The sequence below is a fragment of the Arachis ipaensis genome, chromosome B10 (assembly GCF_059453495.1).
Source record: "Arachis ipaensis isolate K30076 ecotype BB chromosome B10, ASM5945349v1, whole genome shotgun sequence".
NCBI lineage: Eukaryota > Viridiplantae > Streptophyta > Magnoliopsida > Fabales > Fabaceae > Arachis > Arachis ipaensis.
Window position 1 is genome coordinate 146,471,674 of NC_142435.1, and position 21,262 is coordinate 146,492,935.

General features: G+C 31.4%; 3 protein-coding genes across 7 annotated transcripts; all 3 read left to right on the plus strand.

The window, feature by feature from the left end:
- The first annotated feature begins 964 nt into the window (after positions 1–964).
- PUX1 (plant UBX domain-containing protein 1) lies at positions 965–5,236 on the plus strand. Its single transcript, XM_016326254.3, has 7 exons — positions 965–1,212; positions 2,686–2,782; positions 2,881–2,955; positions 3,376–3,443; positions 3,617–3,746; positions 3,941–4,045; positions 4,818–5,236. Exons 1-7 carry the CDS (start codon positions 1,147–1,149, stop codon positions 5,015–5,017), a joined length of 741 nt encoding a protein of 246 aa, XP_016181740.1. The 5' UTR covers positions 965–1,146; the 3' UTR covers positions 5,018–5,236.
- A 1,593-nt stretch (positions 5,237–6,829) lies between these two features.
- On the plus strand, positions 6,830–17,191 carry LOC107622573 (glucose-6-phosphate 1-dehydrogenase 6, cytoplasmic). Of its 5 annotated transcripts, none has more exons than XM_088485782.1 (17): positions 6,835–6,922; positions 7,094–7,168; positions 7,709–7,922; positions 8,032–8,117; positions 8,440–8,506; positions 8,618–8,804; positions 9,697–9,851; positions 9,932–10,000; positions 10,234–10,292; positions 10,536–10,572; positions 12,407–12,478; positions 12,769–12,916; positions 14,909–15,004; positions 15,781–15,851; positions 16,453–16,568; positions 16,639–16,684; positions 16,838–17,191. In XM_088485782.1, the coding sequence occupies exons 3-17, from the start codon at positions 7,749–7,751 to the stop codon at positions 17,006–17,008; spliced, it is 1,554 nt and encodes a 517-aa protein (XP_088341908.1). In that variant the 5' UTR covers positions 6,835–6,922; positions 7,094–7,168; positions 7,709–7,748; the 3' UTR covers positions 17,009–17,191. The 5 variants fall into 5 exon arrangements, with proteins under 5 accessions (XP_088341903.1, XP_016180004.1, XP_088341908.1 ...); XM_088485790.1 differs by having other exon boundaries at positions 7,719–7,922; XM_088485777.1 differs by having other exon boundaries at positions 6,830–7,168.
- Positions 17,192–18,328: 1,137 nt separating this feature from the next.
- LOC107624153 (Mitochondrial ribosomal protein L37) lies at positions 18,329–19,693 on the plus strand. The gene is made up of 2 exons (XM_088485797.1): positions 18,329–18,514; positions 19,033–19,693. The coding sequence occupies exon 2, from the start codon at positions 19,042–19,044 to the stop codon at positions 19,432–19,434; it is 393 nt and encodes a 130-aa protein (XP_088341923.1). The 5' UTR covers positions 18,329–18,514; positions 19,033–19,041; the 3' UTR covers positions 19,435–19,693.
- The last annotated feature ends 1,569 nt before the right edge of the window (positions 19,694–21,262 follow it).

Sequence of the window (21,262 nt, forward strand, 5' to 3'; positions counted from 1 at the left end):
TAATCTTATTACTAATAATCAAAATGCTTTTAGGTTTATTGATACATTGATGCTCAAAATAAGGAATATCATATATTCGAATTGGCATGTTGATTTTCGTTTAATTACGAGAGATGTAAACTCAGTGGTGAACACAATAACAAAAATATGATGAAATTACAATTTTATTAAGTGGAGATTTTCTTTTTTTAAAAGAAATTTGAAAATTGTTTTAAGTGGGACTGCTCATCTATTTAAGTAGTTTTTAACCCTTTTTTTTAGCTTATTTAGTAAAAAAAATGACAATTAAGTCTTGAAAATTTTGATTTTTGATTAATTAATTTTTGAAAAAAAAAATTTAACCCTCTAAAACAGTTATTGACAATATTAATTTATCACGTAAAATTTAAAATAATATTTATATATATTATTAATTATCGTGATGTATTTATTTATAAAAGATCATTATATTTTACTTATTTTAGTAAGATTCGAAATAAATAAAAAAAGAAAAATATATATCACATTATCTATTAACAAAATTATATATATGTTTATTATTTATTACCGTAAAAAATTTAATTAATATTTTTTTAAGAATTAGTGTTTATTTGGATATCATTATTTTCATAAAAAAAATCTTTTTTTAATAAAAAAAATATTTTTTATTTTTTAACGTGTTTGACAAATTTCTAATAGTAAAAATAAAAGTACTAAAAAAATTAAAAAATATTTTTTTTAAAATGCTGTAATTTATATCTTTTTTTAAAAGATATTTTTTCTTAAAAAAAATATTTTTCATATAATAAATAAACAAAAAAATACATTTATATTATTATATTTAAATATAATTAATAAATAAAAAAATCTTTTTATATAAAATATCTAAACACAAAATTACTTTTATTTTTATATAAAATCTTTTAAAAAAATAACTCAAAAAAATTTTTTTTTTTTATAAATTCACCCAAACCGACCCTTAATTAGTCCGAACTCTCCGAAGCTTAAATTGCTTCAGAATATAATTGTCGCTTTAAACTATATAAACTATACTTTTTTCCCTGTGCGAAAAGTGTACGCGTGTGACGAACAAAACTCAACATATCCGAGGAAGAGAAGAACAATCAATTGTGATTTCGTTCTCCACTTCACTCCTCCAAGTCTCTGATGGTCATTGATGCCTTGTCTCCACTGAATCCTAAGCGGAGAAGGTTCACCAACGCTTATTCCATGGTAACTCTCTCATCCTCCTAAAGATTCTTTTCTTCTTTCTTGCCTCATGATTTTTTTTTTTTACATTTCGCTGATTTCAAGAATTTTTCCTCTTTTTCTTTCTTTTTTAAGCTTAATTTCTAGTTTTTCTTGATTTTCTAATCCAATTGATTTATGTTACGATCTGGCTTTGCTTTGTTTTTTGCCCATCGTTGTTTTTCTCACTTTCCATAGGTTTGTTCAGAATTCTTTTCATTTAATCCTCAAAATAATTGTAATGAACAAAAAACCCTAAATTGTTATCCACAGAGTGCAAAGTTTGTGAAAGAAATATGAATGGTTAATGGTTTAGTACTTTATTTCAAAGTTTTAGTTTTGAGGCGATCTTTTTGAGGGTTTTTTATTTATTTATTTATTTATTTTAAATCATCCTAATTAGATAGCCAGATAGCTTTCTAAGCAAAATACCGGTTATGATCTATGAAGTATTGTTGTATTTCCATGAATCACCATTCCACCTCTTTGAAGTTCTTGATTGAAAAAATCTGAAAATGCCTCTTTTAAAGCGAGGGTGTATAGATTATCTTATAGTGTATGATAAGAGATAGGGATTGTTGTATCTTAAAATACCCTAAACTATTGTTTACTTTATGTTAGTTTATTTTTTTTCTGCTAATGGTTGGTGCAACCCACTCTCCGCTAGCATGAAGTTTTGAACTTCTCACCTTAGCTAAGAAGAGTCAAATCTGAATTAATCCATAGCCCTTTGTAGCTTCTTTCGTTCGCCTTGATTTCTTGGATTTCCTGAATGATTGGTGTTGGTCAAATTCGGCTTCATTTGACATCTCATGTCCTTCAAACCTTATGCTTAATTGCGAAATTCAAATTGAAATTTTCCTTATTGGTGCCTGTAAATGGGGCATTGGGGCTGTGTCCTTAAGTTTAGTCGGTAATAGGACTGCAATGCCTATTGGCTATTGTATGAAATTCGTTCATGGTGAAAATATGGGTGTCCTAGGTTCTGTTCTGAATGCAGACCACCATGCATTAATATTTATTCAAAATCTATGATTGGCCTTATAATATTGAAATGAGAAAGTCTAGGGGGCCAACAGATTTTGTAGTTTTTAGTCATCAATTAGCCATCAATGATGTTTTTAATGGTGTGAGATTGCATCTAATGGTGTAGAATTATTCAATTTCCTTTTGATGGTTGAGTGCTGGCCAGAATTTAACAAAAGTGCTGGCCCCCTAGCACTCCTCGATTGAAATAATGAATTAGAGAATCCACAATTCACTTTTCCTATTCTCTGAAATAATTAAGATCTTTCAAATCATAACTACTGTTCCAATACACATGTATCACAGCTATCATTTCTGAGTTTAATATACTGTGCCAACTTCTTGTACAGTCATTATTTTGACGATGTTTGATTGCTTGCTCAATTTGCTGTTTTTCGTCTGTTCTTTCTGAATCGTCTTTTATGGCAACAGGCCAATCTTGCAGATATGAATGAAAGGTTTGGGCGAGAGATTCGTGTTTTTGAAACGTCACCAGTTTCTCCATCATTAAATGCTGCACCAAGCAACGGTATATTTTAGCAATTACGTGAATTTAAACCCTCACTAATTGACTTTTCTATATATAATTTTCCTTTCTTAAACTTATATTTTGTGATGGTTTTCCAGAAGGAGATGAGACAGATGACTTCTATGAGTTCACCCCAGAAGACTATTACCGACTTCTAGCTACTAAAAAGGAAGGTAACAATGATGAAATCATTTTATGACTGAAGAAGTAACACAATAAAATAAGAAGTTAAACATAAGCATTAATTTCCATATTTCTCATTATAGTTAAAAGTTTATCTAATATATGTCAAAAATTGAAAATTTAAGAATTAATGATTAGTTGATGATCAGTATTCCATTTTACATGCCCCATTCATTGGTCATAAGTACTATGTCATACTGTATTTTTTGTATTCCAAAAGTCCACTAAAGAAAATTATATTATTCCACCTTTTGTAACTATGTGTTCTGTTTGCACTTGATGATCAATAGTGATGAAAGGGAAATATGAAATAATAACCTAACTACCTAAGTACCTTACAAGAATTGCACACTGCAATTTCCTTGCTGTGATATTGTTATTTAATTATATTAATGATTAATGATGTGCAGATAAATTATTGAAGACTCGAAAAATCCGAGAAGCAGAAGAGGCAGCTCGTAGGTCAAGAATAACGAAGGTAATGGCTACCTTCTTTTTAATGGTAGAGAATTTTGGTTAGTTGCCTGTATAGAAAAATTTTTTTTTTTGTTTTATCCCAAAGAATCTTAAAATTTTCATGAATATTAAAATTTAATTCATATCAACAAGAGTGAACACTAACAAGTCAGTTGTATTTGATCTTGTTTGTAGGCTGTAATTCGAGTTCGTTTCCCTGATAATCACACATTGGAGGCTAACTTTCACCCATCAGAAACCATCCAGAATTTAGTTGATCTTGTGACTAAAGTGATTGCGCAGCCGGAGCAGCCATTTTATTTGTGTAAGCAATAACGAATTGATCTTCTATATATGATTAAATCTTGAATGAGTTACACCGATGGTTTGTAACGATCTGTAACACAGTTTTTTAAGGTCTCTCAATTTCTTTACTATCAGATTAGCTTTTCCTAACATCATCTCCTGTTAAGTGCTAACTGAACTGAAACGCAAATCATATGCGCTTTAATTATGCAGATACCACACCGCCTAAGAAGCTGATCAAAGACATGTCTCAGGATTTCTACACTGCTGGTTTTTGCCCTGGTGCCATTGTGTACTTTTCGTACGAGGTTCCAAAAGGTGTGTTCCTATTGTTCTGACCATTTTCTTAAACATTTGTGTTATGATTTTACCACACAATAATTATGCAAGTTCTATGTGATCTTCCTTTTGTCCCCACTTGAGTAACCGACCACATAGGACAATTATTTTGGTAAACCAAGAATTTGGTTTCATTTCAGACATGTAAATTGAAGTGGTTATTAAGATCAATATGTATGGCTTGTGCATTAGTTATCTTTGTTAAGAGTTTTCTCATATAGTCATATGTATCTTATATTCCTACTCTAACTAGCAAATAAAATGAATATTGCATTTAGAAATATTAGTTTGGCGTTGTCCAAAGTTTTTCCGCATCTATCCAATCATTTTATTCTTACGCATACAGTGAGGATTGCATGTAAGATTTGTGCAATTTAAATGACACTAGCGTCTATGCTTACTGCTAGTTAGCTTTAACTCCTATATAATGGGGTGTACAACTTGTCACAAATTTGATTACCTATTCTATATCATTAGGAAATTGAGGCGAACTTTTCAATGGCAAAGAGGAAGTTGAGAGAAATTGATAAAAATTAAGGAATAGAAAAAAGAAAAACTTGAAACATGTTATAAATGAGAAAAAAAAAATTATTTTATTTTAAATGTAAACTCAAAAAAATGTGAATTGATGTGCACTCCTTAAGTTTTTTCTTTTTCTTGATTTAAATTTTTAGTCATTTAAGGGTTATGAAAAATTTAATCCTATTTGGTTTGTTCACCTCTCTTGATTCCAATGGTATGTTGTAATTAGGTGATAACACTCTCGTTGGCTCCTACTTGAGTGAAGATATCATGGCCTTGAAGGATTTACATGTATCTGCTGATCAAGGTCAGCAATCACAGCCTGTGCAAGTGGAACCAGAGTCTGTAGTGGCACCACAACCTCCTCCTGTCGAAGAGCGAAAACCGGCTGAGAAAAAGCTTGTTAAACCAAAGTGGCTAAAAATGTGATATCATTGTTCCATACTTGCCATGGTTGTTTCTATAGGACAATTCACTTATGCTTAATTTTATACCATGTATAGTGGTTGTTCATTCTGGTCTTCTGAAGATACTTTTTTATGCCATGTTTTACTTTCTAGTCTTGGTATCGGTTGGGTATATGGATCTTAGTCAAGTGTATCATGCTAAATCCAATAGTATGCAGCATAGTTGTTTCATCTCTTTTAATTCACAGTATACCTTTCCTTACTATCTTTCTTTGTATTGTCATAAAGTTGTAGATAATGTTTGAAATACCTTGGTGAGAAAAAGTCTCCCATAGTCCCATGATCTAGTTATGTCCTGGTGTTAGGTTAATTCCCCTGATGAGAAATTATAAGATAACCCCATCTTATTGTTGCACAAGAGGTGCCTCAGTATTTATTTGGGGAAGGAGGAGAGGGTGGTTGAGAGAAATGTTGATGAAAGTGTCAAAGAATGAGAAAGAAGATGAAGGTGAAAAGCGGCAAAATTGGAAAATAAACTATTGAGTTGTTAATGTAGTAGATTTGGATTTGAATGGTAAGGATAAAATTGAAATTTAATTTACAAAGTTTGGATACAATTGAATTAAATTAAAAAGGTAGAGACAATTTTGAAATTCTAGACAAATTTTAAGAAAAATAAATATATTTGATCCGATTATAACTTATTTGTCAACATTGCTTTATATTATATATATTTTTAGGTAGCGTTTGTTTTCAGAGATTAAAACTTGTTTTCAGAGATTAAAACTGAGACTGAAAGATTAGGATTTAGTATTGTGTTTGTTTTTAGAGACTAAGACTAAAATTGAGGGATTATAATTTAGTATTGCATTTGATGGTTATAGATTGAAATTAAAATTTAAGTTCTAAGACACAATTTTAATTCCTTCAATATTTTTAAAAAATAAGGATATAAGGGACTGAAATTTTTTAAACGGATACTAAAATTTTAATATTTTTTTAAAAAATATTTCTATTTAACTTTTTAAATTCTAAATTTACTCCTCAATTTTTATATTTATTTAAATTAAACATAATACTGGAACATAACTTAATTCATTACATTTTTCATCAAATATAATACAAATATTTAATTTTGTCTTTATTTCTCAATTTCAATCTCTTAATCTTAGTCTTTCTTTCAAACGTAATTTTAATTTTTATATTAATTCTTTTCAATTCGCTTCTAAATTCTAAGTTAAATTGTTTAGTATATTAGTACTGAAATGATGCATTACGAGATGGATTTATAACAAAACACTTTTACAATTTTATATTAAAAAATTTTATTTGTTTTTTTAAATACGATTGACATTCGTATAAAAAATAAAAAATATACTTATTATTAATTAATTATATATTTTAATTATTTTTAAAAGTAAAAAAAGTGGTCAAATTCAAGTTATGGGATATATGTTTCTAAGTAATAAAAAACATTTAACCTATATTCCTACTTTCTAGTCTTTCTAACTAGCAATTTATACTTTATATTGTGAGTTTTAAATGGTTATAATGCAACGAGTAATCTTGAAGGCCGAAAAGATTATCCAAAAAATATATCTCGGGGGCTGAAATTGATATTTAATAGAGATAAGTGAAGCAGGTCCGGTCCAGTTTGGCAGTTTCGGACATTTATTACGGTGAACATGTTATATATAATTCAAATGTCATTTAAATTATAATTTATTAAAAAAAATATTTATTATTATTATTATTATTATTATTATTATTATTATTATTATTATTATTATTGTGGTGAAAAATTGACCTCAAATCACATCGTTAATACACACAGAAATCAGAACAAAATCTTATAGCCATTCTCATTTCTTCTCTGTTCGTTCCTCCGCTGCTTCTGCTCTCGCCGTCGCCGCCTGCGCCTCTCCGGGTAACCGCTCCGCCACCGCTTCTACTCTCGTTCTGCTGCTCGTGCTTCTCCAATCTTCACTACTTCTACTGCTTTGCTGCTGTTCTCGCCACCGCTCTTCTGTTTCCGTTTCTCTGGTTCGCCAGCTCACCTCTTAAACTTTAAAGCTTACATTTTGTGATTGTTTTCCAGAAGGAGATGAGACAGATGATTTCTATGTCTTCACCCTAGAACACTATTACCAACTTCTAGCTGCTAAAAAGGAAGGTAACAATGATTAGATCATTCTATGGCTGAAGAAGTAACACAATAAAATAGGAACTAAAAATATAAGCATTTGGATCTTTCTCATCTTTAGTTAAAACCTTATCTAATATAAGGCAAAAGTTGAAAATTTAAGGATAAATGATTCGTTGGTTATCGGTCATAAGCACTATGTCGTACTGTATTATTTTTTTTATTCCATAAGACTGCTAAAAGAAAATTATATTCTTCCACCTTTAGGAACTACGTCACTGTATGTAGTTATGTTGCTTGTTTTCAGTTGATGAAAATAGTAATGAATGAAAAGGAAATAGGAAACCGGGTAAAAATTATTATGTAGTTGTGTTCATGTGAGTTGATGGATAATTTAGTGAAAACTTTCTTTAGTTGTCTTCGTAGAAGTTGATAGTTGAAAATCATTTGATGACAATTTAGTCAAGCCTGTCAAATTATCTAACCATTCTCAACTATCAAGTTCACCTTAATTGCATGTGAGTCTTCACCAGAAAACGATAATAACCTAACTACCTAAGTACCTTAAAGGCTGGCGTAGATTGTTCAAGCATTCTGGTACTGTCAGAGAATGGGGTCAGGTCAATGGCATGTTGAAAAGAGGTGCTTTAGCAGTGAATCTCCCCAATCAATGGATCTCGAAAATGGACCTGAAACTGGGTCACTCTCCATAGTTGTGCTTGGTGCTTCTGGTGATCTTGCTAAGAAGAAGACATTTCCAGCATTATTCCACCTTTACCGCCAGGTTTTAATTCAATAGCCTCCAATTGTGTTGGAATGGATGATAATTTCTCTTTTTCTTGGTGACCTTTTAAACCAATAACGGTTATGAAGTTTGGCGGTTTCTTTTGTAGGGATTCCTACCAGTAGATGAAGTTTCTATTTTTGGATATGCAAGAACAATAATCTCTAATGATGAATTAAGAGAACGCCTACGTGGGTGAGGTTTATTTGAAAAAACTCGATCACTGTATTATTTTCCTTATCTAGAGTGGAAAAAATGTTGATGTAACTTGCTTCTTTCAGCTGATTCACAAATTGTAAAGTAATGTAAATCATTTGATTACTTGAATGAATAATAAAGCATATTTTCTTGATACTTATGTTTATATTAACTGAAATTTTTCAGCAAAGAGCTTTCTATGATTGTTATGTTGTGCATGCGCTGGTTGTTCTATTATGACTCAGTCACATTTGTCTTCCATACCTTCTTAAACTAGTTTCAAGTATAATAAATAAATGGAGTTGATTGTGACATGCAGCTATCTTGTTCGGGACAAAGATGCTTCCTCTGAAGAGTTGGAGGTTGTAGCAAAGTTTTTGCATCTGGTAAGCACCGGCCATTGTGCATCATTTTATAATTTTTGCCAGTCTTATCATAAAATTTACCCTTCTGATTGGTCAAGTTTTCATTCTCTTTTCCTCTCATCTTCCTTTTAGATCAAATATGTAAGTGGCCCATACGATTCAGAGGATGGCTTCCGTTTGTTGGATAAAGAGATTTTGGAGCATGAATCTTTGAAAACTAGTGCAAAGGGTTTATCTCGACGGCTTTTCTATCTCGCTCTTCCACCTTCTGTATATCCATCTGTTTGCAAGATGATCAAGACTTGCTGCATGAACAAATGTAAGATCTAATAATCTCTTGTTGGGAATGTGCTGCAAATGTTTTTGCAAGGAAAAAATAGGCAACCCTGTATGGCATAGCATAACCCCACTAGGGTGTAGTTCTCAGTCAGACAACTATTATATAGATTGAGAAGCAAGTCAACCAACACTAATCTCTTCTTCCGTTTGATTGAGTAAAATGTTAAATGTTGATTACTTTCCTGCATGATATTTTTCTAGATAATAGTGGAATTAAATTGAAGTTATTTCTATGTAGTGGGTTATGCTTTTGGCATTTGAAACTAAAAGAAATGAGAATGTTGTAGGGATGAGAATATTGCAATGGATTAGCAAAAAAATTGGACAAGATCGGGTTAGAAATGAAAATATCAAGAGAAATTTGGTCTGACACCTAATCTGATTTGTGAAAAAGATGGTAAAATAGGCCTTATACGATAAAGTAGAATAGATGAAATCCAATACCTAGAAAATAAAAAGAAAAAAAAAACCTGTAGCTGAAACCACTAATAGAGATTTAAATCTTTAATGGACAAGGTTCACTATAGGACATGATAACATTATTTCATCTATGCAACCGCCGGGTTTGGCAGTGGTTGTTATATTAAAAGAAATAATCTGATATGAACTTTAAATATGTCAGCTTTTCCTCATTGCTTTCTATTAAGTACCTAAGTAAAGTGGGAAACCACACCCTAAAAGCTAGTCTTTAAGGGGAAAGAACCACTCTCTCTAAATACAAAATCAAGCATCCCATACCACTTGATGGGAACTTTATGCACCTCATAATACCCAATTCTCTAACACTTTCTCATGTTATGCTCTTAATATTTTTCACTTGGAGCATCTACTATTGCATTTATTGATGGGTCACATCTATTTCAATTTTATAGCTGATGGTGGATGGACACGTGTTGTTGTTGAGAAGCCATTTGGTAAAGACTTAGAATCTGCAGAGCAACTCAGTACCCAGATTGGGGCATTGTTTGAGGAGCCTCAAATTTACCGTATTGATCACTACTTGGGAAAGGAACTAGTACAGAATATGGTACTTAATGATTACATAATAGCTTACTTCTTGTTTACTTCATGAGTTCCACCTGATCCCTCTTCATTTGACTTTGCCAGTTAGTACTTCGTTTTGCAAATCGCTTGTTCTTGCCTCTTTGGAACCGTGACAACATTGCTAATGTGCAGGTGAGAAAGTGCAACTTTGGGTTGAGGTTTAAAAACTTGAATGAAACTAAAGAGGAACTGTTAGTTGGGATTCACAATTCATGTTTTATAGTTTGTGATCATATCTATCAATTGTTAATGAACATGCCAAAATTCACCCCATCTGTCCATTGTTACCTTTTTCAGTTACTGCATTACCCAACATTGGTGTCACCATCTTAAACTTTAGATTGTGATTGCTTGCTATTTCGCAGATAGTCTTCAGGGAAGATTTTGGAACTGAAGGCCGAGGTGGATATTTTGACCAGTATGGGTAAGTGTATTATTTTATTTCAATTCTTTATATAAGTTATTTGGTTGTATTTTGTTGTGTAATGAGAATCCATGGCAATAATAGGTTTTCAAGTGAAGTGATGTTAAGAAAAGCAAGTTTCTGCATACATCAATTATTGCTCTCCTATATATGTCTATTTTTAGCTTTTTATTTGACATGATGTATATCTATTGTAATGATGAGAAAACTACAATTTATTAATATTCTACTTTATTGTGGCAGAATTATTCGAGATATAATTCAAAACCATCTACTTCAGGTGAGGCCTTTATTGTAGAATAAAGTAGATTTCATATCGCCATGGTGTAATGTTAAGCGGTTGCTTCTGTCCAATAATCAGATGCAACAATAGTGCTTAACTTCATTCCCCTCCATTCTTGGTATCTCTCTTGAGGATGCATTTGATAGAACAAAATAGTATTGGCACTTAAACTTCAATACTTTAAGTGTTGATTTTCAACCTTGTATTGGTAATGCATGAAGGAAATTCATATGAAGAGCCAAATGCGTATTTGGGAAAACTATTAAAAATTTTAAATTTAAATTTTATGTAGTACATAAATCTAAAAGGGTCTGTTTGAAACCTTTTGGAATTGGAATGGAATTGATTTGTAAATCAATTCTTTGTTTGGAATGGATAAAAATAGGAATTGATTTTATTTGTAAATCATATGGGTTTACTTTATAACTAATCTCAGATCCTCTCATTTTTGGGACAAGAATAGGACAAACGAAAGTTTGGGACAAAATTGACACTTGAACAGAGTGTTTGGGATAAAAGGGTACTTTACCCTAATTATTAAATATTATACTAACTGTAGATATATGATAGGAATCTTTGGGTTTTTTTTGGGGGGACAAAACAAGAAGAGTGATGAGGAACATAAGTAAGAAACTAGAATAAGTTTCAGGGAAGGGGTGATCTGAGTAACTTACTGCAATGTTTTTGTATTTGATATTATATGATTCTCTCCTCATTTTAACAATAGGGATTTTTACTTTCATGTAAATTTTGTGTCTTATTTGTGAACTTTATTTTGTGTAATTGTGTGCATCTCCTTACACTCTCAGTTTCTCAATTTGAATGGTAATGGGGATATAAATGATGCAGAGTCAAAATGGCTGACTTACCAGCCCATTCCAAACCCCCCAAAATAAATTTCCATGGGTCAAATGGACCTACAGAAATTCAATTAATATATGTTGTTAAAATTCTATGTACAATTGTTTTTTTTGTGGTATGTATTTGCAAAGAGAGAGAAAAAATGGCATGTGATGATAACTTAACAAACCGCTTATTGATATACTGATTTTGCAGTGGTGACAAGTACAACATAATCCACTTATCTGATGCCAAATATTTAATTAGCTCAATTTTAATCTCATGTTTTAGGGTTTTTTTTTTGGCCTTCTACATGAGTATAATATATGAGGCTTTAGTTGATCATTTTGAATTTTGGTTTTTTATGTATTTTTATATTTATGGAGGATGTATTTGTTATCATGTGCTTATTTATGATGTAATATATTATTTTACTATAATCTAGTTATTCTAGTTGAACTCCGGTTAAACTGGTTGGATGTAGCTTGGTAATCTAAATGGTTTGATGTCCGGTCTAGTATTAGGAACCTTGGTTTACATATTCCTCTATTTTATTGCTATTTTATACGATGGATCCAAGATATTTAAACCGCATGACTTGTGATATGGTATTATCTCCAGTTTTATCTCTAGAAACATTAAGTGTGTTGCTGATGGTGAAAAATAGTTTCATCATTGCATGTTCTATTTCTTTTTTTTTCCTTTTTATTTCGAGTATTAAATTAAATTATCAAAGTGGCACTAGGAATATTTCTAAGTCTACCTAAATCTTTCTCTAACCGGTGATTGGAAAACTTAATAATACTTTCTTGATGGACTTCACCATGCTTTTTAGTTTTGTAATAACAAAATTTTCATTTTAAAACCTGGATATGTCAGGCTTTAGTTCACACAGTAAGACCTATTAAATAGTCTCAAGCTGCTCCAGCATTTTAAATCCTACATTTATAAGCTGAGCATGATAACCTTGTTTATTTTCCTACAAGATCAGGTTTTTTGCTTGATTGCTATGGAAAAACCTGTTTCTCTCAAGCCTGAACACATTCGAGATGAGAAAGTGAAGGTTTGTCTCTTTCGGCTAAATTAATGTGGAAACTATAAGTATATTATTTTGTTCTGTAATTTATTCTGTCTTTCAGGTTCTCATATGAAGTAATCATGGTCTGTACCAACATTTTGCTCTCGTGTTTTCTGGTTTTATGTATTTATTGTGCATACTATTACTCAACTGCAGCAAAGTAGGGTATTTTTATAGTTAATATCTTTCCATGTTACACTTTTTTTTTGTTTATCTTGAATTTTTCGGTTCGTGTTCTAGATTGCTCCTCACTTTCTAGTTATTTGAAAATACAGGTTCTTCAATCAGTAGTTCCTATTAAAGATGAGGAAGTTGTCTTAGGACAATATGATGGCTATAGGAATGACCCAACCGTACCTAACAATTCAAACACACCAACTTTTGCATCTGTTATTCTCCGAATAGACAATGAAAGATGGGAAGGTAGGAGAATAACTCCAGCATTATTTTCTAAAACTAATTTGCATTACAAGTTTAGGAAATTCTCTTGGCCTCCCTTATATGCTGAATGTTTAGCAAATAACATAATGGTTGACATTCTCTTAGGGCTGTCTGCATGTATATTTTCTATTCTTTGGTATATATTTCTGCACATTTGATCAATTATGCTGCGTTTGTTTGATGGGACACAGACATTAATACATAGACACGATGGTATATGTCCATCGTTTGTTTGCTGAGACACAAATTTTTGAAGGACATGGTGACACACAAATATACATAAAATACATGTATTTGGTGTCCTTCAAAAAAGATGAGACATGGAGATACATTGATGAGACACAAATATTTACTCTTTTATCCTTAGTAATTTACTCTTGTCCTTATTCCATTGGTGATAATATAAGGGTAAAATTGATATTTAGTTTATACTAGTGTGTCTTGTCCAATATCACCAAACACAATAAAAAATTTGTGTATCTTTGTGTATATGTCTCTCTATGTATTTGTGTCCGTGTCAATGTATTTGAAAGACAATAAACAAACGCAGCGTTAAATCACAATTAAAGACACTGGTGGTGAGAAATTGGATTCTTTTAAGCTGTCTCATCGTTTATGGCAACAGGACCCATATCTCATTTTTTTTTCATTATTTGTATTCTTCATGGGGCAGTCAGATCTGGTAGTTGGGATCCGGTGAAAATACCCGGCAAGGGTAGTGGGGAAGCTTACATATAGTATGACAATTGACAAGTTGAGTCCAATGGGAGAATGTAACCACTGGTAACTGAGGTAGTGAAATTAACAAAAACAAAGAGCAAGACAAGTAAAAGAGTGAAGCAAAATGATTTCACTCAATTTGCGGACATAGAAGAAAGGAAATACAAGAAAGAAAAGATTATGGCTGTGATGGTAAGAGCCAGCCTCACTCTCCTAGCCTAGCCTTAATTCTTTCCAAAAGTCTGCCTCTCCCTCTCCCTATTTTGCTACTACTTATACTCTCCTCACTCCAATCGTGAAAATCTGTTAGAATCATCCCTACTGACCCTCTTTTACGTTTTTCCCACTAAATCTGTCATGATTCTCTTCCCTTGTCTTTCCTATTCTACCCTCCACTCTCTTCCTTCTAGTGTAATGTAAGGGCAGAGGAGAAAGTTGCTTCCCTTTATGATTGGAAGCTTCTATTCCTAATACTTCATTCTTGCTTGGGTATGTAACAGAGAAATTGGTGAGTTTGTCCTCTACATCAATATCCATAACTCCCATATACAATTGTGAGACATATGATCATAATGTGCGGCACTTTATTTGTTTGGCAACTCAACTTCCACAAGCTTTGAAGATGATGTTCTCTCCTTCCCAGTGGTAGAGGAGGCTGTTGGTATTGCTATAGACTGGAGCTGTGGCCTTTTGGGCTAGAATGTGGAAGATGAAGGTGCCAGAGAAGATTTTAGGTTCTTTGTTTGGCAGATATATCACAAGGTACTCCCTTTGGCGATGACACTTGGCAAATTCATATGGATTATGAAAGTTGCCTGCGACTGTGTTCGAGCGCGTTGAAAGTGTGGCTTTAGGCTTTGGAAACTTGATGGCAAGACCAAGAAATGTTTTGTTTCCTGGTTATAGATGGGAGCCTTTGGTGCTAGAGCCACTGCATTTGTTGTCTAATTGCGGTGGATTTGGTGAGCTTGACAGGCATTCATACCTACCAAGCCACAATTCTTTTTAAATAAAATGCTCTTGTTAGTTATAAGTTTTACCATCTTTTTTTAATCAATTTTTTTTTAAAGAAAAGAAAAAAAGAAGGTACATTTGAAGATTTTGTCTAAATTAAAAGCAAAATTGTTAAACAACTTGATAACAAGAACAAATGTGCATGTATTTGGAACAGTAAAATGTGTGACTAAATGACAATGATTCTGTCTCAACCATTTTATTAGTAGTAAAGATTATCACTAAACGTCTTTGTGTTAGGTGTTCCTTTCATAATAAAAGCTGGGAAGGCCCTGAATTCAAGAAAGGCAGAGATACGAGTTCAATTCAAGGATGTTCCTGGTGATATATTCAAGTGTATGGCATCGGACCTTTTTGTTAATTGGATTATTTCTCTTCAATAAGTGCTTAAACTTGGAGTTGCATAAATTTTCTTTCCCCCTTTTGGATAAGTAATCAGATATAGGCATATAGGCTGTAACTTTGGAAAATCAGGGTATTTTTTATCTTAAAAAAAAAGTATATTTGGCACTTTTATGAGTTTCCATTAGGTAACATTTTATACTGTCAGTGCATATAGATTATTTATAAATCCATAGCCACAACCAAAGGTAACAATTAAGAGGAACATATCTCTATTAGCCACTATGAATCTTTGACAAGGAACATAAATACATAACAGCTGCTACTAGCTTGCCTATATTCTTTAAGTATTTGATAATGGATACTGATAAATCTTTATCTTTTTGTTTTCACTGTGTCTTTTATTCCTGGGTTTTTATTTTCTTATCAGATACTAATTGAGTAAATGCTTAAATTGGTTTTTTAAATTTTACGTATAAGTTAAATTAGTTCCTCAAATTTCCATTGAATTAAATTAGTCCATGACCTATTCATGTTGTTTGAGCATGCTCAGTTGGACCTACATGAAGGATGCAACAAAATGAGTTTGACCATAGTTTTGTGGTGGACAATAATGTAGGTCAAACAACATGCAAAGGAAAAATGAGTTAGGGGAGAATTTAAAGATTTAATTGAGGGATCTATTTCACTCATGCATAAAATTTAAAAGGATTAATTTGAATATTTACTTAATCTAATCATCAGTTGATGTACCACTTGTCCTTGTTTAGGTCAAAAGCAGGGGAGAAATGAGTTTGTCATACGCCTGCAACCTGAAGAAGCTATGTACATGAAGCTGACGGTAAGTGAGTTCTTAAGTAGAACTGTTTGGTTACTTTATTACCAGATTTTTTATGAGAATCTGAGGTTTTGTTAACTAAGGAAGGTGAACTTAAGCATAAGAATGAGGATACTTGTTGTTTATATGTTGAATAGTATAAACCAAATGTGTTATCCATTGCACCACTGCCTGTAATCAATTTCTTTGCAGTGAAATTGAAGCTTTGATATATGTGTGTTTAACACTTCCAAATTATTACTTTTGTTCTACCTCTTGTATATGATAATGAAAAAAATACTAACATGTTAAATTTATTAAAATCTAGACTTTAAATGTGATATAATTTAAGGTTTAATCATTTTATATGTTCTTATAGTTAAAAATTTATAATTAAAATATTAACCGTTGAAGTTAAAAACAACAGAAACAAAATATTCTAAAAGTATTCAACCATAACAATGTTAATATGAAATTAGTTAAAAGCTTTTATTTACCATATAAATCTAATCTAAATATAAAATTTTAAATTAGAGACTTTACTGGTGAAACTATACCTCAGAGTAATTAAACCATAATTTAATGATACTTCTTGAAGTGGACTTACTAGTTCAATGTGTTGTAGGTCAAGCAACCTGGACTCGAGATGTCAACGGTGCAAAGTGAACTAGATTTGTCGTATCGACAACGATATCAAGGAGTAAAAATTCCAGAGGCTTATGAACGTCTAATTCTTGATACGTATGTTGCTTTTCCTACCTCATTAAAACGATTTGAATCAATAGTGATCTGATTGAAAATTTGTTTGCAGAATTAGAGGTGATCAGCAACATTTTGTTCGGAGGGATGAGTTGAAGGTAGATTGTAGGAGGATTATTACATTCTTTATAAACTATTGCAACCGAGTCTGTTATGAAATCACTTCTCTTATAAATTTAAACTAAGAAGAGGAAGAATATGAATTATTATATCTCTTAACGGATTGTTGATTCAAAACTTGGTGTGATCAGGCATCATGGGAAATCTTCACCCCACTTTTGCACCGCATCGACAAGGGTGAGTTCAAACCATTCTCTTACCAAGCTGGAAGCAGAGGTCCTGCTGAAGCAGATAAGTTGCTAGAAAAAGCTGGCTATGTTCAAACACATGGTTATGTATGGTCACCTCCTTCCTTAGAATGATTCAATGCAATAATTTTGCAATTTCTTATATTTGTAATCAATATGTTTGGGAAGATTCCATGACATAAAAATATTTTCTCCTGATGGGTTTGTGTCTCATGAATTTGAGTTGAACAAATATGTGCCGTTCAGAAGGTATGTGTAAAGTGATGTTTCTAAATTCAAAAGACAAAAATTCATGTAGCACTGTTTGTTACACTATCTTCTTAAGATTTAATTGATGCTTAAAGGTCTGATTTCATATTTTAATAGGAATAAATAAGGAGTGCTGGATTTTTTATTTTTAAATTTTATTATATTTTATATGAATAGGTAGTATTTAAAATGATAATTCATTAATCAAGTTAATTATTTTATAAAAACATTTTAAAATAAACTACAAATGATTTTTACAAAACCAAAACCGATATCATGTCCAAATATACAATTGATATAATTCCAGTTAAAAAAAATCATATAACTGACAAGAGTTGGGAGAAACAGAAGGTAATAAATAATACTGTGAAAAAAATTATTTTAATAAATAAATATACATTTTCTCATTATATGAAAAATATAAGAGAATAGCTGTTAAAATATAAAATAATGTTATATATACTATTCCTCTTTCTATTTTTTATTTATAGTATTAAAAGCAATTAATAAAAATTTAAAAAATGTGATCTTCTATGATATTAAAAAGATATATAAAAGGGATGTAAATAAAGTGGTGTAAATATTTTTTTCTCCCTAAAATGTTTTGCATAAAGTACAGAGTTAAAGGATTTGGAATTTAGAATTAAAAAGTAAAAAATTGAAACAAATTATTAACTATTAACTATCATAAAAATTAACAATAAGGTTTAAATCAAAATTTATTTTTTAAAAATAAAAATAATCGAATAAAATTAAACATAAAAAATATTTTAAATTTTTTTTCAGTAATAAAAAGCAGAGTAAACCACCAAAAATGCATTCGAATAATTTTTGCGTTGACAAAAATGTTTTTAAATTTTACTATCAAAAAAATTGTCTTCAAATAATTTAAAAACGTGCAAAAAATATTCAGTTTTGATCAAATGCATGTTCCGATAATAAAAACTGTAATGTAACTTATTTACCAATGTCAAAATTTCATTTACCACACAAAAAATTTCATTTGGCACATTACTTTTTTTATTAACATATAATATTATTTTTGTCATATTTTAATATTATTTTTACCGATTATAAACTTTAAAAAAATTTATAAATGACAAAATAATTTGAGTGTATTTTTTATGGTTTACCTAAATTATATCTGCTCTTGTAAAAAATCCAAATCGTTAAACATAGCAGAGATACCCTAGCAGGCCTAGCTTAGACACACAACCCCAAATCTCCATTTGCATCTCTTCTCTGCACGTTCCTCCGCTGCTTCTGCTCTCGCTGCCGCCGCGCGCGCCTTCGGGATCGCCGCTTCCAGTCTCATTCTGCTCTTCTGCTTCCGCCTCTCCGGTTTGCCAGCTCACCTTTTCTCGCTGCAAGGTGCGAAGTAATACTTTCTGTCATTTTTTTCTGCCTTTGTGCGATTTTTTTTATTTTTAATGGTAAATTTTATTATCTAATTCCCTTATATTTTTGTTTTCATTGATGTTCAATGTGTTGTTGTTATTGCTGTTGCTGCTAATTTTTATCGACGATCAATTTCTGTAAACAATTGCTGGTGTGGCTTCTAATACATGTTCCTCTGGTTACTGCCTCGGAGAATTGATAGTTGATAGTTGAGAACCGATAGATGATTTGACATGTTTGACTGGACCGTTCACATTTTAACTATTATTTTAACTATTATGTTTGACTATATACTGTGTTTATATTTTGTAGGATTTGTACTCCTTCTGAATTTTTTGTATCCAAACTCGAGTTAATTCATAAACTCAATGCATTTTACAATTTTAGAGTTTAAACTCATAAACCTGTTATGAGTTCACGAATTTAGCTTTATGATTCTAGTTTGGATAGGTAAACTCTCCAGCTTCCTCTGACTTAAACTTATCTTTCAGAAGAAAATCATGGCAATGAACCATGTTAGGTTAGTTAGTCGAAATCTTATTACCAAAGAAGCCTTTGGGGTTTCATTCCAAAGGACATTTGCCACTGGCAAAGCGAAGAAAGGATCAAAAGGGGGTGCCGCGGATGCACCCAAAGCATCATCTCTCAGCAAGGAAGTGAAGGCAAGTACGGTTGTAGGCGCCAACATTCTCAAGGAAGGCACCGATCCGAAAATCCAGCCTGATTCTGAATACCCTGATTGGTTATGGCATTTGCTTGATAAACGCCCGGCACTAAGTGAACTGCGTAGGAAGGACATCAATAAACTGCCTTACGAAGATCTTAAGCGCTTTGTTAAGCTGGATAACCGAGCAAGGATCAAGGAGAATAACTCTCTCAAGTCCAAGAACTGATTCAATGGTACATAGCAGAAAGTTGTGAGAATGACAGATCAGAGTTATATCCTTTTTCTTTTTTGTAGTGTTGTGGTTCCAGTCTTCTGGGATTCCTTGGAGCAATTGAAATGAATTACATGTGCTTAAGAGTTGCATGATGTAGCAATCTCGATTGGTTATACTTTTTGCTTTCCCCTGTGATCTTTTAGCAGATTAGACCCGATGAACTTTGATTGTTGTATTGGACTGAGGTATGTCAATAAAATCTTTTTTGGTAGCTTTGTTAGACCAATTAGATACTTGATTATAAATTTATAATACTTGTTCAAGAGAATTCGTGTAATTTCACTCAAATTTTTTATTTAGGCAGAGTCACTTGGAGAAAGATGAATGCATGATCATAGTCTTTGTATTCCATTTAGTGCCATTGTGGGAGGTTGATTTCTTCTTACAAGGGTAGCATGTTAAAACTTTCAAATTTGATATTTTAACCTATCTCTTAGGTACTGCAGTTATGATTAAAGAATGATAATTCTTATAGAATTGTTTAGAATAGGGATGAAGTGGTTGTAGATGATAACAATTTCACCCATTTTTATTGCATGTCAAGTTCCAAGTGTCAAAATGACCTTAAGTCCTTAACACATTGTTCACTGTATTTTGAGAAACATAAATTAGCGATGTTTCATTCCCTCAACCCATTGAACTAAATAAATGAGAAATCAAATACCTAAGAAGAGTGGAAACTTTTTTTATTTATTTTTTTCCAGACACGTTTAGACATATCTAAATATTATTACCTGTTCAACTTTATTTTTAATATGTATTCTTGAAATGAGTTTAGAAATAGTATATATTATTAATTATTAAAATAAAAAATATTTTAAATATTTTATATATATATTGTCTGTGTTACACCTCTTTCCTAGCTTCTTTATTGTATGTCAATCAGAAATGAAGTTTGAAAATAGAATTCAATAAACACCAATATATGTCAATCTCTCTATTCTTTCCTTTTTTTTTTTTATCATTTTTACTTTTAAGCTAATGTTCTGTTTCTTATTTTATTTCCACCCATTAAAAATGTTGAAATAAAATAATACTCTCTATGGCTATTTTTTTTTTTTGGGGATATTGACACTCTCCTATGGCTATGTCATTGTAACATGTAGTTGGGCCCTAGTCTTTGACATTATTGCCATCAAACTTCGTGGGTGGAAGCCACCATCTTCTGCTCCCCGGCTAGTGTTCTAAAGAGATTGGAAATCAAATGATATCTCACTTTTTGAACCTTCACTCCAAATGCATCATGCCATTCTCCCTTTTCAATCATCAACTTTGTAGGCCCTTTTTGTTTAGTCTTTATACCTTATTGATTCGGCTTTGTGAGCTATTTAAATATCTTAACTAACAAAGTGTATCACATACACATTTGTACAATGTTGATTGTGCATAATGTGCACAGAGCAATTATCATTCTTTTTATTTTTTGGGTAAGCAATGATCATTCTTTTTTGTAAAGTTTAAAATTATACATAAAATATCAACTATTAATCAATTATTATGTATAAAAATATATATTTGATATTTCATAAAAGAATTATTATAATATTATAAACAAGTTTAATTATTCTTCTATTACAAATTTGATTATTTTATTACAATAGATTTAATAATTTTAATGGTTGATTATTTAATTAAAAAATATATGAATTAATATTTGTAAATATATAATATATAATAACTACTTTGGTGGGTAATTTTTAGTGCGGATGATTTTTTTTTCCAAATTAACTGAAGAATTAATTCATGGAAGGCAAGACTCAAACGAGAATTAGGTTGGAGC